Below are 19,354 nucleotides of genomic sequence, written 5' to 3' on the forward strand. Positions count from 1 at the left end.
TTGCACGAAAGGTGAATACGAAAAATGTAATCACAAAACTATGCAAATTTGTTATGGTAACATTGAAGCTCTAAGAGCATATCGCATTTAAATGTACAAGATTTTCTACTGTTCTGGTGTGGAAAAGAAGACACATGGTTTAATGTATATTTGGTGATGTATAGAACGAACTTTTGATGGTTGTTTGAATATTGGGTAATATTAGCCTGAAATAAAATTAAGGTTTTGCTACTGAAGCATTATACCCAGGGCCGGATTACGGGAGGGGCTTAGGGGGGCTATAGCCCCGGGCCTCCACTGATCAAAACTCCCGGGTTCAACTGGCTATCTAAAAAGAATCATGAAGATACAATCATCATCATCATAAAATAAAATATGACTACAATATGGTTAAGGTAGTGTGCTGTTTTGGTTGCTATGCATTTAGCTCACTTGAAAACTGTTTAAGGAAGAGTGTTGTTTTGGTTGCTATGCATTTGGCTCACTTTGAAATTTGTTAAGAGAGTATGCTATTTTGAATGCTATGAATTTAGCTCACTTTGAAATTGGTAAAAGGAGTGTGCTGTTTTGGTTGTTATGCATTTCGCTTATTTTGAAATTGGTTAAGGAAAGTGAGCTGTTTTGGTTGCTATGCATTTAGCTCACTTTGAAATTGGTGAAAGGAGTGTGCTGTTTTGGTTGTTACGCATTTCGCTCATTTTGAAATTGGTTAAGGAAAGTGAGCTGTTTTGGTTTCTATGCAATACCTCACTTTGAAATTGATCATGAGAACGTGATTTTTCAACGACTATGCACCTAACTCACCTGTCTCAGTAAATTTGAATAATAAATATAGGAAATTGAATATGAAAGTACTTTACAACTAAATAACAAAATCTTTGACTTCAATAAAATAACCTTTCGTAAATTGCTAGAAAATCACATTATTTTAAGTATGCAAGAAATGAAATGAACTTTTTGAGTTTTACGTCCCACAGTTATGCCGGTTAGGCTAAAGGAGACGGTGATTATGAGAAATGAATGAAATGGTGGAATGAAGAAAATGGGAGGAAACGGGAGAACCCCCGAGAAAACCCACGCACACGGTGTTTGTCCACTACAAAGTTTACTTGGCGGGGGCTTAAGTATGCAAGAAAACTAAAAATAGTTATAATGCACATTTCTTCTTATGTAATTATTGAAGGAAATAATGGTAATAGTATGAAAACAATTTCTTTTTTACATAAACTTTAATTTTATTTCAGGCTATAAGCTTGTTAAGAAGCTTCTCAAACAGCACAATCTACTCCTGGTATGATATAAAATATAGTTAGTTATTTTCTATTGTATTTTTTTCCGAAGGAAATGTTTGAACGATTCAGAAATATTTTAGTATCTCTCCTAAAAAAAATCTTTGATCGATTCAGAAATATTTTAGTATCTCTCCTAAAAAAATCTGTGATCGATTCAGAAATATTTGAATCTATATTTTCAAATTGTTTCTATTTTCCTTTTTTTAACAAAATCCTCCTTAAGCATTACACTACACTCCGGGATATTATTGCACATTTTCCTTGGAAGAGAGATGGGGGTGGGGGGAGGAATAAGTAAACCGTCGCAATTTGCATTAATATAGGAACGAAATTTGCTCCGGTAAATTACGGTCCTGGTTTTATGTCGAAATTATTTCACGGCATAGTTAACCATTCTTCTAATACACATACAACAGAGTTTCCATAAAATACTACAAATTTATTTGTATACTTTTTAAGTCCTCTTTGCGAGTTTTACCAATGAAATATTCATTTTCATACAGATTTTTTTAAAAAATAGAAACTTATTAACATGCATTAAAATATTTTCATATGACGTTTTCTAAAGCTGAAATTGAATGAGAAAGGAACGAAAAACATAAGTTTATAGTATAATAAATATAAACTTGATATTATAGTATTCATTTCTAGTTTTATACTTTTCCTTAAATCGAGAGTGATAGTATCGTTAGGAATCATAGAAGAACTTACCTCTAACGGACACAGCTAATTCAGCGCTTCCACTGCCATCTACGCTCATGTGAAACCTGGCAGTTTCATTGACTGGAATCAACTCCAGGTTCCTCAGCGTCAAAGACACTCTGCTTGTGTCTGATACTGAACAAACGAATGGGCAACCTAAAAGAAAAAAATAAAAAGATCGACTAAAACATGTGTTGGTAATAGTTTTACTACAAAACATACAATACAGCACTGATCAGTGGATTTCAGTTGTTATTTATATCTTGATTTAAATTTTTCTGGTTCGAAAATCGAGCGACCAAGATGGGAAAAATGGCGAAGTTGCTGCCGTCCGCATTCAATAGCAAAAGAAAGTCGGCAGTTTGGGAGAGTGTAATGCCTAAATGGTTCCACTTATATTACATCAACAGTACTTCTCACCAATAGTATTATTGGCAACACCTTATTAACAACACGATCTCTGCTAAATTAAAAAATTTAAAACTACTAAGAACTTTAAGTCAAGTTATAAATAAGAAATACGTTTGGGAGTGGCTTTACTCTTATAGATTATACAACATATAAACGTTCCTTATCTTCTAAGTGCGCGGACACTTTTGGGCTCAGGGATATCAACTATTTAATAATTTTTAATGAGGTAAAATAATCGAACTAAATAAGTAGTAATATTATATTCGTTCATTTCTGAAAAGCTTGTTTACAATACGTTGCACAGTACCTGGATATAAAATGCATTCTATAACTTCCTATTTATTTGTGCAGTATGATGAATTTTAAGAGCTCATTTTATAATTAATAATTCTATTTTTTCGGAATTTACTTCGTGTTTAATTTATAATTCAGTGAGTGATCTGAAAAATGATCACATTCCAAAAACCTTATCTTTCCAACTGTGGGTGAAAAAAAAAAATGAACGCATTCAAGGAATATATTTCATTTCTTACGTTCTTTGGAGCTTCACTACGAAGGTACATTGACACAAAAAAATGTTCTGTCACACTTAGTATGGTTGCTAACACCTCTCAAAGAGGGATAATGAGGCAGGGGCGACTCTTCTAGCGAGTGAAAATGTACTGATGTATTCTTGTCGGAATCAGAACATTTGTAGGAAGCTCACTTCTTCCCAACATTCTCAGTAGGCGTCCCGATATCACCCATTAGTACATCCCATGGTTTGACTACAACCCGGCAGACTCCAACACAATCCGGGGTCTTTCTGAAACCAGGAAGGGGTCCGGCTAGCAGCCCTGCCTACTTCATGTTACCGTAGATGTGTGATGAGCATTACTAAACCAATTGGAAGTGGAGTGAACACCCTATTTCTTTGATAGGATGCTACTAACTTTATACCCAATTTCTTCATTATAATTATTGTTATTTAATTTGTATTTCGATTGCTTTCATTATTGTTATTTCTCTTTACTTCGCTTCTGCCATTTTGGTCTTGCATCTTCAAACAGAACTTTATGTCCTCACACAACTGAATGTTCCTCCTTCACTAATTTTTGTGTGCAACCATATTTAATGTTATGATATGTTCTTTCACTCTTTCGTCAATGGTTCTCCTAATTTACCCTATTTATCAATATCCACATTCACATTGTAGTTTGTGTCCAGCCTTTATTTGAACAGTTTTTGCACTATCTACTTTATACCACTATGACTAGTATGTATTCCATGTAAACATAAATATAAAATTCCTTGTAACAAAAATATTGAGAGAGACATTTAAATATCGAAAAAAAACAACACAAAACTTGGTAATAAAATAATAATTACTTATATTTCGTTGCTAATGACTTGAGTTATAATTCGCAACAATAAAATAAAATTTGATCAAATGTTGTATCTAAAATATAGCCTAAAAATTAAAAACTATAACCAAAACCATCTGTTATCATTTTCATAAATTTTTACACTAAAATTACTATATTACAAAACAATTATTAATATAAACATATGTATTTATTTGCAGTATTATGTATACTTTGAGAGATCTTAAATTAAGAAAAGCTCTACATTTTAGCAATTTAGACTATTTCAGGGCTCATAGTGGTCTGGTCTCTTGTAAGTAGATGAAAAGTGACAAAAAGTGACCAAAAGCACACGAAAAAGTGACCAAAAGTGACCAAAACCTCATCATGCCAATTTTTTCCTTTGTCAATTTCTCCATCACCTCTCTCTTTGTTTATTGTTTTGTTTCATCTTCTCTTCTTTAATTCTTCTTTTTGAGCTTCCTTATTTCTTATGTTTTCTAAGTATGCTTTGTAGTTACGGTAAGCAGACTTAGCAGATGTAAGAAGCTTCTGAGTAAGTGGAACCAGTTCTGGCTTATTTCCAAATTTCTTCATCCCAGACATATTTAACTTAGCATTGAGAGTTCTCAAAGCCATGAAATATTCAAATTCATCACCTACTCTTAAGAAGAACATAAAAGAAGCATAACACAAGACGAACATGATGAACCACACAAACACACAACGTTGAGCGGAGCGTTAACTATTACGAAAAAACTAAAAGATTATTATGATAGAAGAAAGAATAGACACAGAAGGGTTCTCAACCCCATCTTGAGAGCTTAACCATCCACTGTGCTTTAGAAAGAATAAAAGCTGAAGTGAGAATAAAGAAGACTGTTTCACATGTGGCAGCAAGTACTGAAGCTTTCAGAAGAGTAATGAGTAACAAGTTTCTGTCTTTTTCCATTTATTTTTATATTTTTCTTCGAAAACTGCCAATGCAAAACATACATCACAGGGAAAAAAAAAAATCATTTTACCTCCCAAAAAGGTAACTTAAAAATTTAGAAAAAAAAAATTGACAAATTAAAAAAAAATTACTGACCAACTTGAAAAATTTAACTTTTAGTTAAAAAGTGACTCGCTATGAGCCCTGCTATTTACGCAGTTATAAACCCAAATAAAAACTAAATTTTATGTCAACTTACCAGGAACTGTTTCTCCATTAAACTTAATGTCGATGAGATGAGGTTTCGTGTGTTCAGGCGTAAAGCTGACAAGGCACCGTCCACCGCCAACCACCTGAACATGATTCGGAACTTCTCCTTCATTAATTGAAATTTCTAATTGGCCTTCTCCTGCCTGGCTTGCGTCAACTGTTATGAAGAAAACAAGATAATCAAATTTTAAGCACTTTTTAATAGAAGGTAATGTATCAATCAAGAGTCCTTAGCATATTTCTCATAATAGTTGACTGAAAACAATAATTTAATTAGAATAGAATCAAATTAGACATGCCTATTGAGAGTTCTCTTACAACTAAATATCGAAAAAGAAAGTTTTAAAAATTAAAAAAAAAAGAATAAATAAAAGAATGTATGTGGCACTAAAGTTTAAATATTCATGAACACTTAACAATCAGAAGAATTTCACACGCGTTAAGGTTAAATATAGTTATGTACATTACCCCTCTCCCCCCCAAAAAAATGAAGAAATGTGGTACTCAATATTGACAATAACCTGTGTTAGAGATCAATCACTCAACCAACCGAAAAGAATGAGTGGTCGGCACAAGAGAAAAAAGGAAGGGACTCTTATTCTGTCGTTCATAATCATCCTTTATTTTTACCGCTAAAAATCTTAATTTTGTGGTAAATTGTTCGTATTTTGCACGAACTTGAACTAAGAACTCTGTGCACAGCATTGAAAAAAAATGAAAGTGCATAATTCTACCCACCTGTACCAAGGGCGCCCATGTTGTGGTTTCCAAGGGGGCAAGTATAAGCGACGTTTCAAATATAATTTCAAATTTTGCTGTAACTAATGTAAAAATTCTATTGGGTTTTCGATATTCCCAAGTACAATTTCCTCTTGGGGGGGGGGGGAGGCCAGCTTTGTAAGGAGAACCACAATTTAATCAAATTTTGAAAATTCAATCTGTACAAATAAATTTGCGACAAAATCTTCTTTATTGTCAGCTGTTGAATATTGTTACAAAGAAAAAATGAAATCTTTGAGTTTAGCGTCCCACGGTTATGCCGGTTAGGCTAAAGGAGACGGTGATTATGAGAAATGAGTGAAATGGTGAAATGAAGAAAGTGGGAGAAAACCCACGAGCACGGTGTTTGTCCACCACAAAGTCCACATGGCGTGAGCTGGGATCGAATCAGGGACCCCAAGCACTGGAGGTGAACGCTCTCCCACTGAGCCACCGCGCCCCCCAGGGTGTTTCGAAACACCACCATTACATTTGGGAGGTGATTCCTGACACCAAGATAAGACAAAGTATAGACCAACCTAGGTGCAGAAATCAGTCATTTCAGAGTTATAGGCTGCCAAAAACATGAAAAGATAAACTTGAAAGATCCATGGCTCCAAAACTATGGGGCCTACCATAGTCGGGTCAAGACTTTACTTAGGAACTAGTACGGTATATGCCATATCCAAATATCTGTGTTTCAGAATCCTGTGGAACTTCTGCAACAATTTTTATAGAGGTACTTGGTGAGTACTTCAAATTATGTCTGTAGCCAAACTCTCTCTATAGAAATTGTTGCGTGAATACCGCAGGATTCTGAAACATGGGTATTTGGATAGGGCACATACTAGTTCCCCAGTGAAGTCTTGCCCCGACTACAGTAGGTCCCATAGTATTGGCGCTACGGACCTTTAAAGTTCATTTTTTCATGTTTACGGCAGCCTATAACTCCGAAAAGAAGCATTTGTGCACCCAGGTTGGTCTGTACTTTTTGTCTTATCTTGGTGTCAGGAATCACCTCCCAAACTTTGTCGGTGTTGTTTTGAAACACCCTATATATTTTGAGTTAAGACTGAAACTAATTTAACTAGTTTTAAGGAAACTAATTGTTCTCCAAATGCAAAGAAATATGCTGAAAAGAATGTAAAATGAATCGATTGAAAAAAAAAATGCTCATTTGTCACCTGTATCCCCTAAAATACAATCCATGAGAGTTATATTCCTGCAAACTTACCTCGAAATTGACATGGCTGTCCAACGGCACCGCTTCCAACATCTGTCACTCGGATGAGAGCGCTATTATATACTTTGGCAACGAGAGGTCCTCCAGGCATTTTCTGGCCTGCAATGGTAACTTCAACAAGATGGCTACCTACTTCAGTAGGCGTAAATTCCACACGGAAAACACCTCCTTTATCTTCTACTAAGCGTGAAGTCACTGGTCTTTTGGATGGACCTGCAAAAAATGAAAAGCATTCAATTAACCAAGTTTTCTACGATTTTTATCAGTTCTCTAATCAGTCAGTTTTGTATTAATAAAGGAAGAAAGAAAGAAAGAAACCAGTTGACAATGCACCAAGAGCTTTGGCAAAACGAACTTAAAAGAATTATTTTTTCTTATTAACTTCTACAGGCTTTATACCAATTGTTCTATGTACTTTATTATTATGCTCTTATGTACTTTATGATAACAATTCTTGTAATACATTTCATCATCATAGGTATTCTGCCTTTATTAGCAGGTCACTTGCCGCAGCTGAGAAGCTTCCATGCTCCACGGTCCTCCGCTAACCTTTTCGTCTTCGCGTATGATTTTTCTGTTTTAATATCATCCATTAATTGTAGTCTCCTTCGCCCCCTCCCTCTCTTTCCCGCCACCACACCCTCTAGGACGTCCCTCATGATACAATCTCTTCTTAGGCAATGTCCCAAACAGTTTCTCTTCCTCTTCCTAATAATATCTAAAAGTGTTCTTTTCTCACCTACCATTTCTAACACTCTCTCATTCGTTTTCCGCTCTACCCAACTAATTCTTTCCATTCTTCTCCACACCCACATTTCGAAGGCTTTCAGTAAATTTTAGTCACCTTTACGTAATGTCCACGTTTCCGCCCCATACAGTACAACACTCCACACGAAGCATTTTATGAGTCTTTTTCTCAACTCTTTATTCGAGGTCCCACAAAACAGACTTTTCTTCCTCCTAAAGGCTTCTTTCGCCATTCCTATCCTTGCTTTTATTTCACGTTCGCATTTCATGTCATTACTAAGAATACTACTCAGGTATCGAAAACTATTCACTTGTTCTATTTTCTCCCCTCTTACTTTTATATTTGACACAGACCCCTTCGTTCCAATCACCATGGCTTTTGTCTTTCTAACATTTATTTTCATCCCATATTCTTCAAAGCCCTTTCTCATTTTTTCTAACATTTTATTGATTTTCTTTTCAGATTCTGCAACAAGCGCCATATCGTCTGCAAATCTTATGCATCTAATCACTCTACCTTCTACCGAAATGTCATCCTCATCATATAGGCTCTTTTTCACTATCTCTTCTAGATAGACATTAAATAGTGTTGGCGAGAGGCAGCATCCTTGTCGAACTCCCCTTCCAATTGCACTCCCTATCCTAACACTCACTTGTTGTTTCATGTATAAGTTTCTTATTAGTCTTCTATCTTTCCATTCCAACCCTATCTTTGTTAGAACTCCCAACAACAATTCCCAATTCACGCGGTCAAAAGCCTTCTCTAGATCAATAAATGCAACATACACCTCTTTCCCTTTCTCTATAAATCTTTCACCGATCGCCCTTAATAATCCAATAGCATCTCTTGTGCCCTTGCCTCTTCTGAACCCGAACTGCTCCTCCTCAATATCTTTATTTGTTCTTCCATATAACCTTCTGTTCAGTATTCGGAGCAGAATTTTAGCTGAATGAGATATGAGACTAATAGTTCTATAATTCTCACATCTCTTTGGATTCGACTTCTTAGCCATCGGTATCATGATCGTTTTCAGAAAGTCTTTTGGTCATTCTCCTGTTTCATATATTTCATTGCATAGTCGCAACAATTCTTTCTTTCCCGTATCTCCTATATTTTTAATGAATTCGATTGGTATGTTATCTATTCCGGTTGCCTTTCCATTCCTAATCTCGGATATAGCCATTTCAAACTCATCCCGAAGAATACTAAATCCTTTATCATCCTCGCCTACTTCATTTTCTACTTCAACATTTAGGCTACACGGCCTATCCCTACTCTCATATAAGTCTTCAACGTATTCTTTCCACTTTCCTATTACCTCATTTCTCCCGCTGACTACCTTCCCATTCATATTTTCTACTGCCGTCATAATACCCCTTTGTTTCCTCCGAAATTTCATATATTTCACCTCCTTGTACATTTCTTCATATTTCCCAACTCTTTCTAATTCTTCTATGTCCTCACATTTTCTTTTGTAGAACTCTTCCCTCGCTCTGTCTGTTTCTCTACGTAATTCATTATTTAACTTTCTGTACATCTTTCTGCCCTCTTCTGTAATACATTTAACCACTTATAATTTCCTTGAGTACCAAATTTTTCCCAGATTTTTTAAGAGTTCTGTCAAAACGTTCCACAAAATATCATCTATAACTTATGGCTCCCGAGATATGGCTCCTTAAATCTCCCGACATCCAAAATTTTTGGCTAATATCTTAGGAACGGTAAGTCATAGAGAGATGAATTGGTGTTGATCAATACCTAAGAGGACGCTGATCATTTTGGCACCAAATAGTAACCGGTGGACACTGGCCAAACTAGTGACCAGTTGGACAGTGGCCACCGGTTACTATTAGGTACGAAAATTCACCATCCTCTTAGGTATTGATCAGCACCAATATCATCTCTCTATAACTTACGGTTCCCGAGATAGGGTTCCTTAAATCTCCCTAAATCGGAACTTTTTTGGTGAATATCTCGGGAAAGGTAAGAGTGACGCGAAAAATTGCATCACTTTATCAGATGGTTTTTGATGCTCTATCGAGTGGAGGACTCAAAATTGAAACATTCGCAAACAACAGAAACACACACACACACACACACATAGAGAGAGAGAGAGAGAGAGAGAGAGAGAGAGAGAATTCAGTAACAAACTTTTTAAGTTCGTTGAAAACATATAGATAGAAGAAGAAAAAAACTTTGTAAACATCACAGTTTCTAAACATGTGTCTTCATAGTAGGTTGGCTAAATATTTATATGTTTTGAACAATACTACAGCAAGTTAAAGAAGTGTATAATCAACAAAGTTAAACGTATAATTAGGTTTAACTTTGATTTAAGATTTTTGGAGTTTAACAGCATCTTCACAAAATGCCACTGATGAGTTAAATTTCCAGAAACTAGTATATAACTACGTAAGTCTTCATAAAGTATTTCAAAAGAAGATTCTACTGCAAGGAATTTCCTTTATCATATTAACAAGGAATTTATGCCGACTCATATTAACAACATAGTGCAAGAGGAAATTCTAAGAAGTGAGATAGGTTGCGTGTCAGTTGTCTGGATGTGTTGAGGAAGGTATTAGGGAATACCGAAACATTATAGTTTATAGCACAATAAATATCAGATTCAGCGTACAGAAAAATCAGAGTATAAAATCTCAATCGGAATATTTCAAGACTTTTTGCTACGTTCTCTGATTTCATTAATCGTTAGTTTATTTTTTACATCTTAGTGTTTCTTACAACTTATTTATGTTGAAAGTTGATTGTAACAATAACTGTTCACAATGAAAATGAAAAAAAAAAAAGCACAGGAGAAAAAGCTTTCAAATTGGTCAAATTATTATTATAATTACATGGGCGCATGGGGGGATATTCAAAATTAACAAAAAATTGGCTACTTACCATTCAAGGGAGGATTCATTGGTAAGTAGCCAATTTTTTGTTAATAGTCAAATTATTGTTTACATCACTTTTCAAAGTGTCTAGCCATCCACAGGATAGGATAATTGCCGACTCATGTATTTTCGAAAGAGGTTTAGGACTTCAAAAAATGCAGGTCAAAACATACTAACCTTTGTTCATAGTATTTCATATATATACTTATATTAGATACTATGGTACTATGGTATATTTACTATAGATAATGAAGTTATACATGTGTGTAAATAATTTTGTTTTACTTGAAATATCATATGTACTAGTGCATGAAAGTGTGTTTGTATATATATATATCTGTGACTGGGTTCTGTCTCGGACTTTTACCCCTCCCTCTTGAAAAAAAAAAAGAATCTACAGAGTCAATGATAACAATCATAGTTAAGCTGTAAAAGCATTAAGTTTTTCCTAAATGTGAAATTTACTTATGAATCTTGTCATATATATTGGGTATTGGTATATATGGGGTATTAGTTGATAAGATTCAGAAGTAAATTTTATATTTAGGAAAGACTTAATGCTTTTACAGCTTAACTATCATTATCTATCAGCTAAAACAAACTTAAATTTGTATCGCATTTTTGGCAATGAAGGAAAATATTATTATTATTGTATATTTTACTGTTTCATGTGGATAGAAAACGACAAATAATAATGATAACGAAAAGAAACACAACGAAAAAGTTTTTTCTTCCTTTTTTTAAAGTGCTAACTTTAGAGTGTCTAAGGTGGTAGACAGTTTTGAAAGCGTCCACATCGAGATTTCTATTAAGAAAGATGCTTAGACTGAAATTGAGAATTGGAATTATGAATTTTGCGAAATGAACCTTCGTTTTCACGATAAGAAAACAATAATTTAATTGTACACAAATGTTAATTTCCTTAACTAATATTGTATTTAAATGCTACTTGGATTAAGTTAATTTTCCCACTCTTCTAAAAGTTCTAAACCAAGCATTACTCTTCTTTCTCTATTTTCAATGGAAAACAAAAGGGCTTGGCAAAAACTATATTTCTGGATCAACGCTGGAAAACCGTATGGAATGGAAATTAACACCGAAAAGTCGAAAGTCATGGGAATATCCCGTGGAAACACGCCCTTACGGATCAGAGTAGAACAAAGAGAACTTGAAGAGGTCGACCATTTCAAATATCTGGCAAGTATTTTGACGAAAGATGCTTACTGCACCAAAGAGATTAGTTCAACAATTGCCATAGCCAAAGAAGCATTCAACAAGAAAAGATCATCTCTTAATTAGCAGGCTCAATATTGAACTTAGAAAGAAATTGGATAAGTGCTATATATCGAGTATTCAACTTTATGATCATGAGACTTGGAAATTACGGAAGTTAGAGAAGAAATATTTTGAGAGCTTCGAAATGTGGTGTTAGAGGAAGATGGAGAAGATAAAAGGGACAGAGAGAACAACAAACGAAGATGTTTTAAAACGGATAGGAAAGAAGAGGACAATTCTAGCCACCATTCTTTGTAGGAGGGCCAATTAAATTGGACACATCTTGCGAAGAAATTGTCTTCATACCGCCATAGAAGGAAAGATGGAAGGGAAGCGAGGAATAGGAAGAAGAAGAACACAGCTGATCGATGATCTGAAAAATAGACGAGAATATTGAGAGTTAAAAGAGGAAGCTGGAGATCGAAAAACGTGGAAGAAACATTTCCAAGGCCCAAATCTAAAATTGAAAAAAATAATCCTTATTAGTCCCAGAACCTGCCAAAAACCCAGAATACTTAATAATAATAACAATAGTGCTGTTACAGGTAGATGCATTGTTTATGAACTTCCTACCAGCGCTTAGAACAATTGTGAAAAGATAGAAGGGCAGAAAATAGGGACTACTACTACTAAAGTCTCGTGTTTTTGGTAGTGATTTTTTTTTCCAAAACGTAAGATGGGACTTTGCATCTAGAAATCTAATTAAGGTGCTTTATTTCCAAATACAATGTAATGCTGAAGAACAGAAGGTATCTTTACCGTCATCCCTACGACCAGTTTCCAGTAATAGGGTGCGTACTCGACAGTGAATTGATTTGTATTATCGAGATCACACGCACAGACACACACACACACACACACACACACACATAAAGAAGAAAGATCGAGTTTTCGAGCGAGGGGGTATTTATTACTGAACATTTACTAGTATAATATATCTGACATCAAAACAAAACTGTTTTGCTTTGAAGGAGAGACAATGATATACTCTGTTTTTATTATTATTATTATTATTATTATTATTATTATTATTATTATTATTATTATTATTATTATTATTATTATTATTATTATTATTATTATTATTATTATTATTCCAAGAGTTACTCAGTTCTGTATTGAATTCTGATTAGAAGTGTATCTCATTATGCGATGCAATATTTCGTTTTCCATCGCACTTCGATGATTTTATATCGCAAACTGCAATGCGATACCGCTTAAAAAACGCTGATATAATATTATATCTATCTATCTATCTATCTATCTATCTATCTATCTATCTACATATATATATATATATATATATATATATATATATATATATATATATATATATAATATTATATTTCAATCAGATGAAGCTGTTAAAAAAGATTGAATGATTTAAAATCAATATATGTATAAAGATTAAAGTGCTTTGCAAAAATTATATTGTTATATTTTGTTTTAACGATGTTTCTCATAATACAACAATAAAAAAGGACTACATTCGCCAAAGTAGAATAAAATAAATACTACACTTCCAATAAAATGCCTGCATTTATTGTGCAACATTGGAGGACAGGTCACACTTCACTAGAAATCGTGATGAATGTATTGCAAACGTGCAGAGATATCATGTGCAAACATTTCAAATCATGTTATTGTAAAGTCACGAGTTGTAAGGTGACAATCTCACGCAACATTGTATACTAATGCACAAAGTGATAAAAAAAAGATTGTTTTTCCACGACAAAATCTATTACAACGAAAAATCACTCGCATGTGTCGTGATTTTCGTAATCACTTGAAAATTTATTTGTTTTGCATTTTTGTTTCATATCTCCTTCTAAATCATTCACTTGTAAAGTATATATGGACTATGATTAGCGCCAAAATTAACGTTTTTAGTATTTTCAGTTGAAGTGCTAACTTGCTTATTTTCCCTCGCATTCTTCTAATACTAATTTGAAGACAATATCTATTTACTGATAGTGTTCAATTATTTATTCATCAGCTTTATACGTAATTGATAAACAGTTTAATTGTATATTTGATGAACTAATCTTTAACTATGCCATTTTAATTACTTTAATATCCATTACAAAATACTAACTAACTACAAATACTACTTATTGGTAAACATTTTTATAACTTCTAAACCATCAGAACTTAAGTTTCAATTACTAAAATAAATTGTTCGTATACTTATTTGTTACTATGTATATTACGGTGGGCCGAAAGAATGCAAAATGTGTTTTTCAACTCGTAATACCGCGGAAAAGTTGCGAATAAAATGGGTACCACCATTTTTTATAGCTGTAAAGTACGACGCGATGTTAATAAGTATGTGCTCTCCTGTTCCAATAGTCTGTAGATTGGCTGTAGCGATTTCTGCGCTCGCAAACCGATAGATGGCGCCTCAGTTGGCTTTGCACTGTTGTGAAGTAAACATGGCTACGCCACTGTTCATTTCATTTCAACCACAGAAGAACAGTGTTCAGTAATTCGTTTGTTTATGCTTTTGAAGATGTACCAGGAGCTGAAATTCACAGAAAACTCAACGTAATTCGGAAGAATGCTTCACCGCGGCGAAGTGTTTACCAGTGGATTGCAAAGTTCAATAGCGGAGAGGATGAGGAGTGAGCAGGTTGTCTGTGACAGATGGGTCCCAAAACAACTCACTGAAGAGCACAAGCGCAATCGTGTAACAGTCTGCTTTTCAGTGAGAATGTGTCAGCATCTATTGGAGCATTATACCACTAACAAGGGTGATACTTTCGGAACACCACTCCTATTCTGTGGTGCAACTGTACAGTAACGCATCCATGTTAACTTTGCAACAGCGCAAAACGAACTGAAGTAATAACGCTGAAACCAGACACAAGCAAAACAATAGTGTCATCTGGAACAAAAGTGCACATAGACTAGAACAAAAGTGCACATGCTTATTGACTTACCTCACATATATATTGTGCTAGATCTTGAAAAAATAAATAAATAAATATGTAGTCAGACAAATGATACACATCTTATACTTTTAGATGACTACGGATTGCACAAATTAAATCTTGAGCTCTAAAGCTAGTTAGGGGGGAAAATAACAGTAGTTAGTCTATTCTCACTGATTCTCCCTAATTTTTAGCTTGATTTTTACGCTTCACTGTCTTGATAATTGATTTACATTGAGTGTTCCTGCTGCCTCACAGCATATACTATATTCATTGGCAAGAATATATTATACTTACTTATAATCTGAATATCAATATCATCCCTGCTGAAACCAAGGGCACTGATTTCGAAAGCTGCTGAAGTCCCTGCAGCCACATGTCGGACAGTGTCCCCAAGGACTGCCATCTTGGTTGTTCCCCCCGCCATCACGCCCACTCGCCAAGGGCTTCCTGCAAAATAAAAGAAACAAGAACATTAATATCTATCACTCATAGCACACTACCTAGACAACTTGAAAAATATATCTGTCACTCATAGCACACTACCTAGACAACTTGAAAAATGTATCTGTCACTCATAGCACACTACCTAGACAACTTGAAAAATGTATCTGTCACTCATAGCACACTACCTAGACAATTTGAAAAATGTGTCTGTCACTCATAGCACACTACCTAGACAACTTGAAAAATGTGTCTGTCACTCATAGCACACTACCCAGACAACTTGAAATATGTGTCTGTCACTCATAGCACACCACTTAGACAACTTGAAAAATGCATCTCCGAAGCAGTGAAGTTGATACCCGAAAACATACTGAGACGCATTTCGTCTACCGTCGCCATTTGTCATGCCATGAACAATGCCCATATGAAACGCTTGTAGGGCCTTTCTATTTCAAGTGTGGCACAACTGGCACTGCTGTCGATGTGTGTTTTCCCGTACCTCCCTCAAAAGAGGAGGGACAAGTTGTTTTGACCGAGATCTATCAGTAGCTGAATGCAGACAGGGTTGCCACATTGAATTATTTCATGCGTTTCGCTGTGCACTATCTCGTAAGCCATTCTAGGTAGTCTTACGATCTTCAGTCACCAAGACCAAACGACTGAATGACAAAATTGGCAACACAGCCGAGGTCATTCACTTCTTTCCCCAAAGCAAAAGGAAGGTTTACTCCGTAAGAAGGTTGGTGGGGGTGAAGCCGAAGTATGTTTCACATATTTTCCGAGGGCACACTTGAAATAGGAAGGCTCTAACAACCTATATAGATAAAATTTACAAAGTTATTGCCTCTTTTTATCATTAAAATTGTGTTACGCTTTTCCACCATCATTTTTCATTTTATTCCTTAACATATTTACGTATTATTTCATTTAGATACACATTAATGCTTTATTCCTTCGGTTTATTTCGATAAATCGTAATACAGATTTCAGAAAGTACATCGTGTGACGCGTAGGATCTCACTGGGTATAATTAATGCACCGTGAGAGCTGTTTGATTTCTGCCTACCGCTCATGTTCTTAAAAGGATATTTGGCGTCGTGATTGTAAGGTGTTAAATTAAATAAACTTAAAATGCTAACTCTGGTGAAAACTTTCCTATAACTACTTTTTAATGCATTCTGGACACGTGTGGCTAAAAGATGAAAAAAAAACGGTTATCTCTTAAATCAAGTTAAAAATCTACGTTTGGTAAACAAAATAAATATAATAATAGCAACAAAGTTCTTGAAAATTCTATATTTTCTTCTCGTTATATGGCATTATATGAAGTAAAAGTTCATCTGAAGTTGTTGGTTTTATTGTTTTTTTATGGAGCAGAGGTTGGTGTACTTGTTCTCCCACGGACAACTTCTGGGCGCGTGGGACAATGCGTTCGTTACCTAAGAAACAACTCATCCATCCTGTTATTAACCTTGTCGACAATTTTTTTTCTTCTTATATTTTTAAATAAATGTTTACTCTTAAATAACACTTATGAAAAAGAAGAAACAAACTTTCCGAAAGGCGTAGACCTACTACTCAATTCAAGGAAGTCATTGCAATGATTATTATGCATTTTCATTTTACAACCTACGTTAAACCATTCTATGCCCGCCAGGGATTTGAACCAAATCGTAGTCTCTCACGGTGGGGGCCCTGGTGACCCCTCTAAATATCACAGAGTCATGATTGATACGTTGTTGGAAAGCTTATGGAACACAGATTCCAAAGAGGTAGCATTTGTGAAATTTCCGCCCTATTCATAGAAGAAGAAGAAGAAACAAAAAGTCCTACAAATGTAATTTACGTCAAAAAACTGAGACTCAAAAATTGGCCAACTTTGCCCCCTCTTTCCCCAATATAAGCAAGAAATGCATATATGGGGTATTATCATGTAGTGAACTATTTCATTACTTCACATATCGATTTTTAAAAGTGTACCTTAAGAGTGGGAAATGGATCCCAAAAAACGTGATGAAAGGAATACGAATTTTACCCCGCCTCTCCGCATAAAATGCATATCGATGGAAAGCTTCATCTTTCAGCAACACATTCATACCAAAATTATCTTCCTAGGTTAATTGGAGGTTGATCCATTGAGATTTAAAGCCTTGATGCAGCCGTTGCGTGAATGGGCTTTTAAAGGTTAAAGGGAAACTACTTTCAAAAAGTATTTTAAATAAAATAGCATTATTAACATGAAATTATTCGTAAGCAGTCAAAATACATAATAAAAGAATGTTTATAGCTAGTTTGCATTAAACAATGACCAATTAATTAAAGAATAATTAATAGTTAATTAGAGTTTGTAATTCCAGGCTTTACCCATAACTATATTCTCTGCTGTTAGTAAGCCCGCACACTCTATGTGTAAAGAGGGTTGCATGCAGTGAAGGCATTTCTATAAATCACTAGAAACGTGAATACCTTTATTTTCACATACATTTTGACCTTTCCTGATAAATCCCCCGAACCGAAAATTAAAAAAAAACGGCTTCGTACACGATTAAATATGGTGAAGAACAATCTGTGTAGAAAATCGGGTGGCTCTATACAACTCTTTATGCAAAAGGTTGATCACACACATACACACACACACACACAGATATACACTCAGATACACACATTATTAGGGGTCTATTTGCTTTTGAGTTCTATATTTATGCATTCTATACCATACTTATGCGATTTTTCAAGGACTTATACAGACAAACGATAGAGCATGTAGCGACATCTACTAGGATTAGCGTGACATACAGACTGCGAAGTTTGTTGTGTATTATTAGGATTATACAATATTTTGAAAACAAAAGTTAAAAAAAATGCATAAAAATGAAAATAATGAGCACTTTCAATATAAAGTGCGAAAAAAATGAAATGAAATCTTTAAGTTTAACGTCCCACGGTTATGCCTTTTAGGCTAAGAGAGACAATGATTAAGGCAAGTGAATGATAATAGAAGAATTAGCGAAATGAGAATGTGGGAGGAAACAAGAGTACCCTGAGAAAATCCAGACAGTATGTCGTCCACCATAAACTTTTCTGGCCGGGGATCGAACTAGAGAACCCACGCACCAGAGGTAAGCGCTCTACCACTGAGTCACCGTGCCCCCTAAAGTGAGAAAGTGAGAGTCACCGTGTCCCCTAAAGTGAGAAAGTGAATATGAGTTAAGAAGCCTTATATTAATGATGGATTATCCTCCATCACCACATTCAGTTGACGTGACCTACTAGCGAACTTAGAATCCAGCTTTGATTACAGAGTTAGTTATGGATGAAATAAAGACTTAACCGATTCTAGTCGTAATATTAATTCTCTTTATGTTCTTCTCCAATTGGTAAGGTGGTCGTTACCCGAATATGGGTACCTAATACAGTCCACTGCAGGAATAGGTGTTGCCTATGGTTAAATACTGTACCGTTATACTCTACGTAACTTAACGGGTATGCAAATTCTGTGTTTTAAATAATATCTTGAGGCAGTCTCCTCTCCAGTGTGAGATGCATGTCATCTCCAAAATAGTGGAAGAGCATCCGCTGCAACTTTGTTTCAAGCAAACGCCTCTGCGAAGGAGTCAAAAGTTCAAATCCTGTGGGCGGGTCGTTGAACAGGAAATCCTATTCTGTAAAATTAGAGAAAGCGACTGTGGAAAGACCAGGGTCAAACCAGTGTTTATAAGAATAATGACGTCATAGCATGTAGGTAAGTGTGATTTGCATGTGTATATGCATACTCCTTCAATCCACCCGCTCCTCCAACACATTCGACAACCACTTCAAGGTGAAACGTTCTCTATTGTCCAACAAACCAGTAGGCTGTTTGCTCTGAAACCTTATCTGGCTGAGATCTCCAAACTGTTTTTAAGTACTATGTATGTCAAGCACTTACTCAAAAATCAGTTATCCCAAGAAACGTACGTTTGTGATATGTTGTTTTATGAGAGGTGTTGCTGTGAACAATATCTTTCATTTCTTCTCCTTTGTTTTTCGAACAGAATTTCTCTCAACTAGAAGTCTCGCACGAAATTCGGACCTATCATACGGGCATCTTACTGAACCTTCAC

General features: G+C 35.1%; 1 protein-coding gene across 2 annotated transcripts in view; it reads right to left on the reverse strand.

Annotated features, from left to right (window-relative positions):
- Nucleotides 1–19,354, reverse strand: part of jbug (filamin-type immunoglobulin domains fbug) — a 385,095-nt gene that overhangs the window by 73,802 nt on the left and 291,939 nt on the right. For both annotated transcript variants that reach the window (XM_081769953.1, XM_081769952.1), the window contains 4 exons: nucleotides 15,102–15,254; nucleotides 6,946–7,167; nucleotides 4,942–5,109; nucleotides 2,004–2,150 (listed from right to left, as the gene is read on the reverse strand). In XM_081769953.1, coding sequence (XP_081626079.1) covers nucleotides 2,004–2,150; nucleotides 4,942–5,109; nucleotides 6,946–7,167; nucleotides 15,102–15,254 — 690 coding nt within the window. The remainder of the gene's footprint in view (nucleotides 1–2,003; nucleotides 2,151–4,941; nucleotides 5,110–6,945; nucleotides 7,168–15,101; nucleotides 15,255–19,354) is intronic.

This window comes from Thermobia domestica, chromosome 8, assembly GCF_964235325.1.
Source record: "Thermobia domestica chromosome 8, izTheDome1.hap1.1, whole genome shotgun sequence".
NCBI classification, from domain to species: Eukaryota; Metazoa; Arthropoda; class Insecta; order Zygentoma; family Lepismatidae; genus Thermobia; species Thermobia domestica.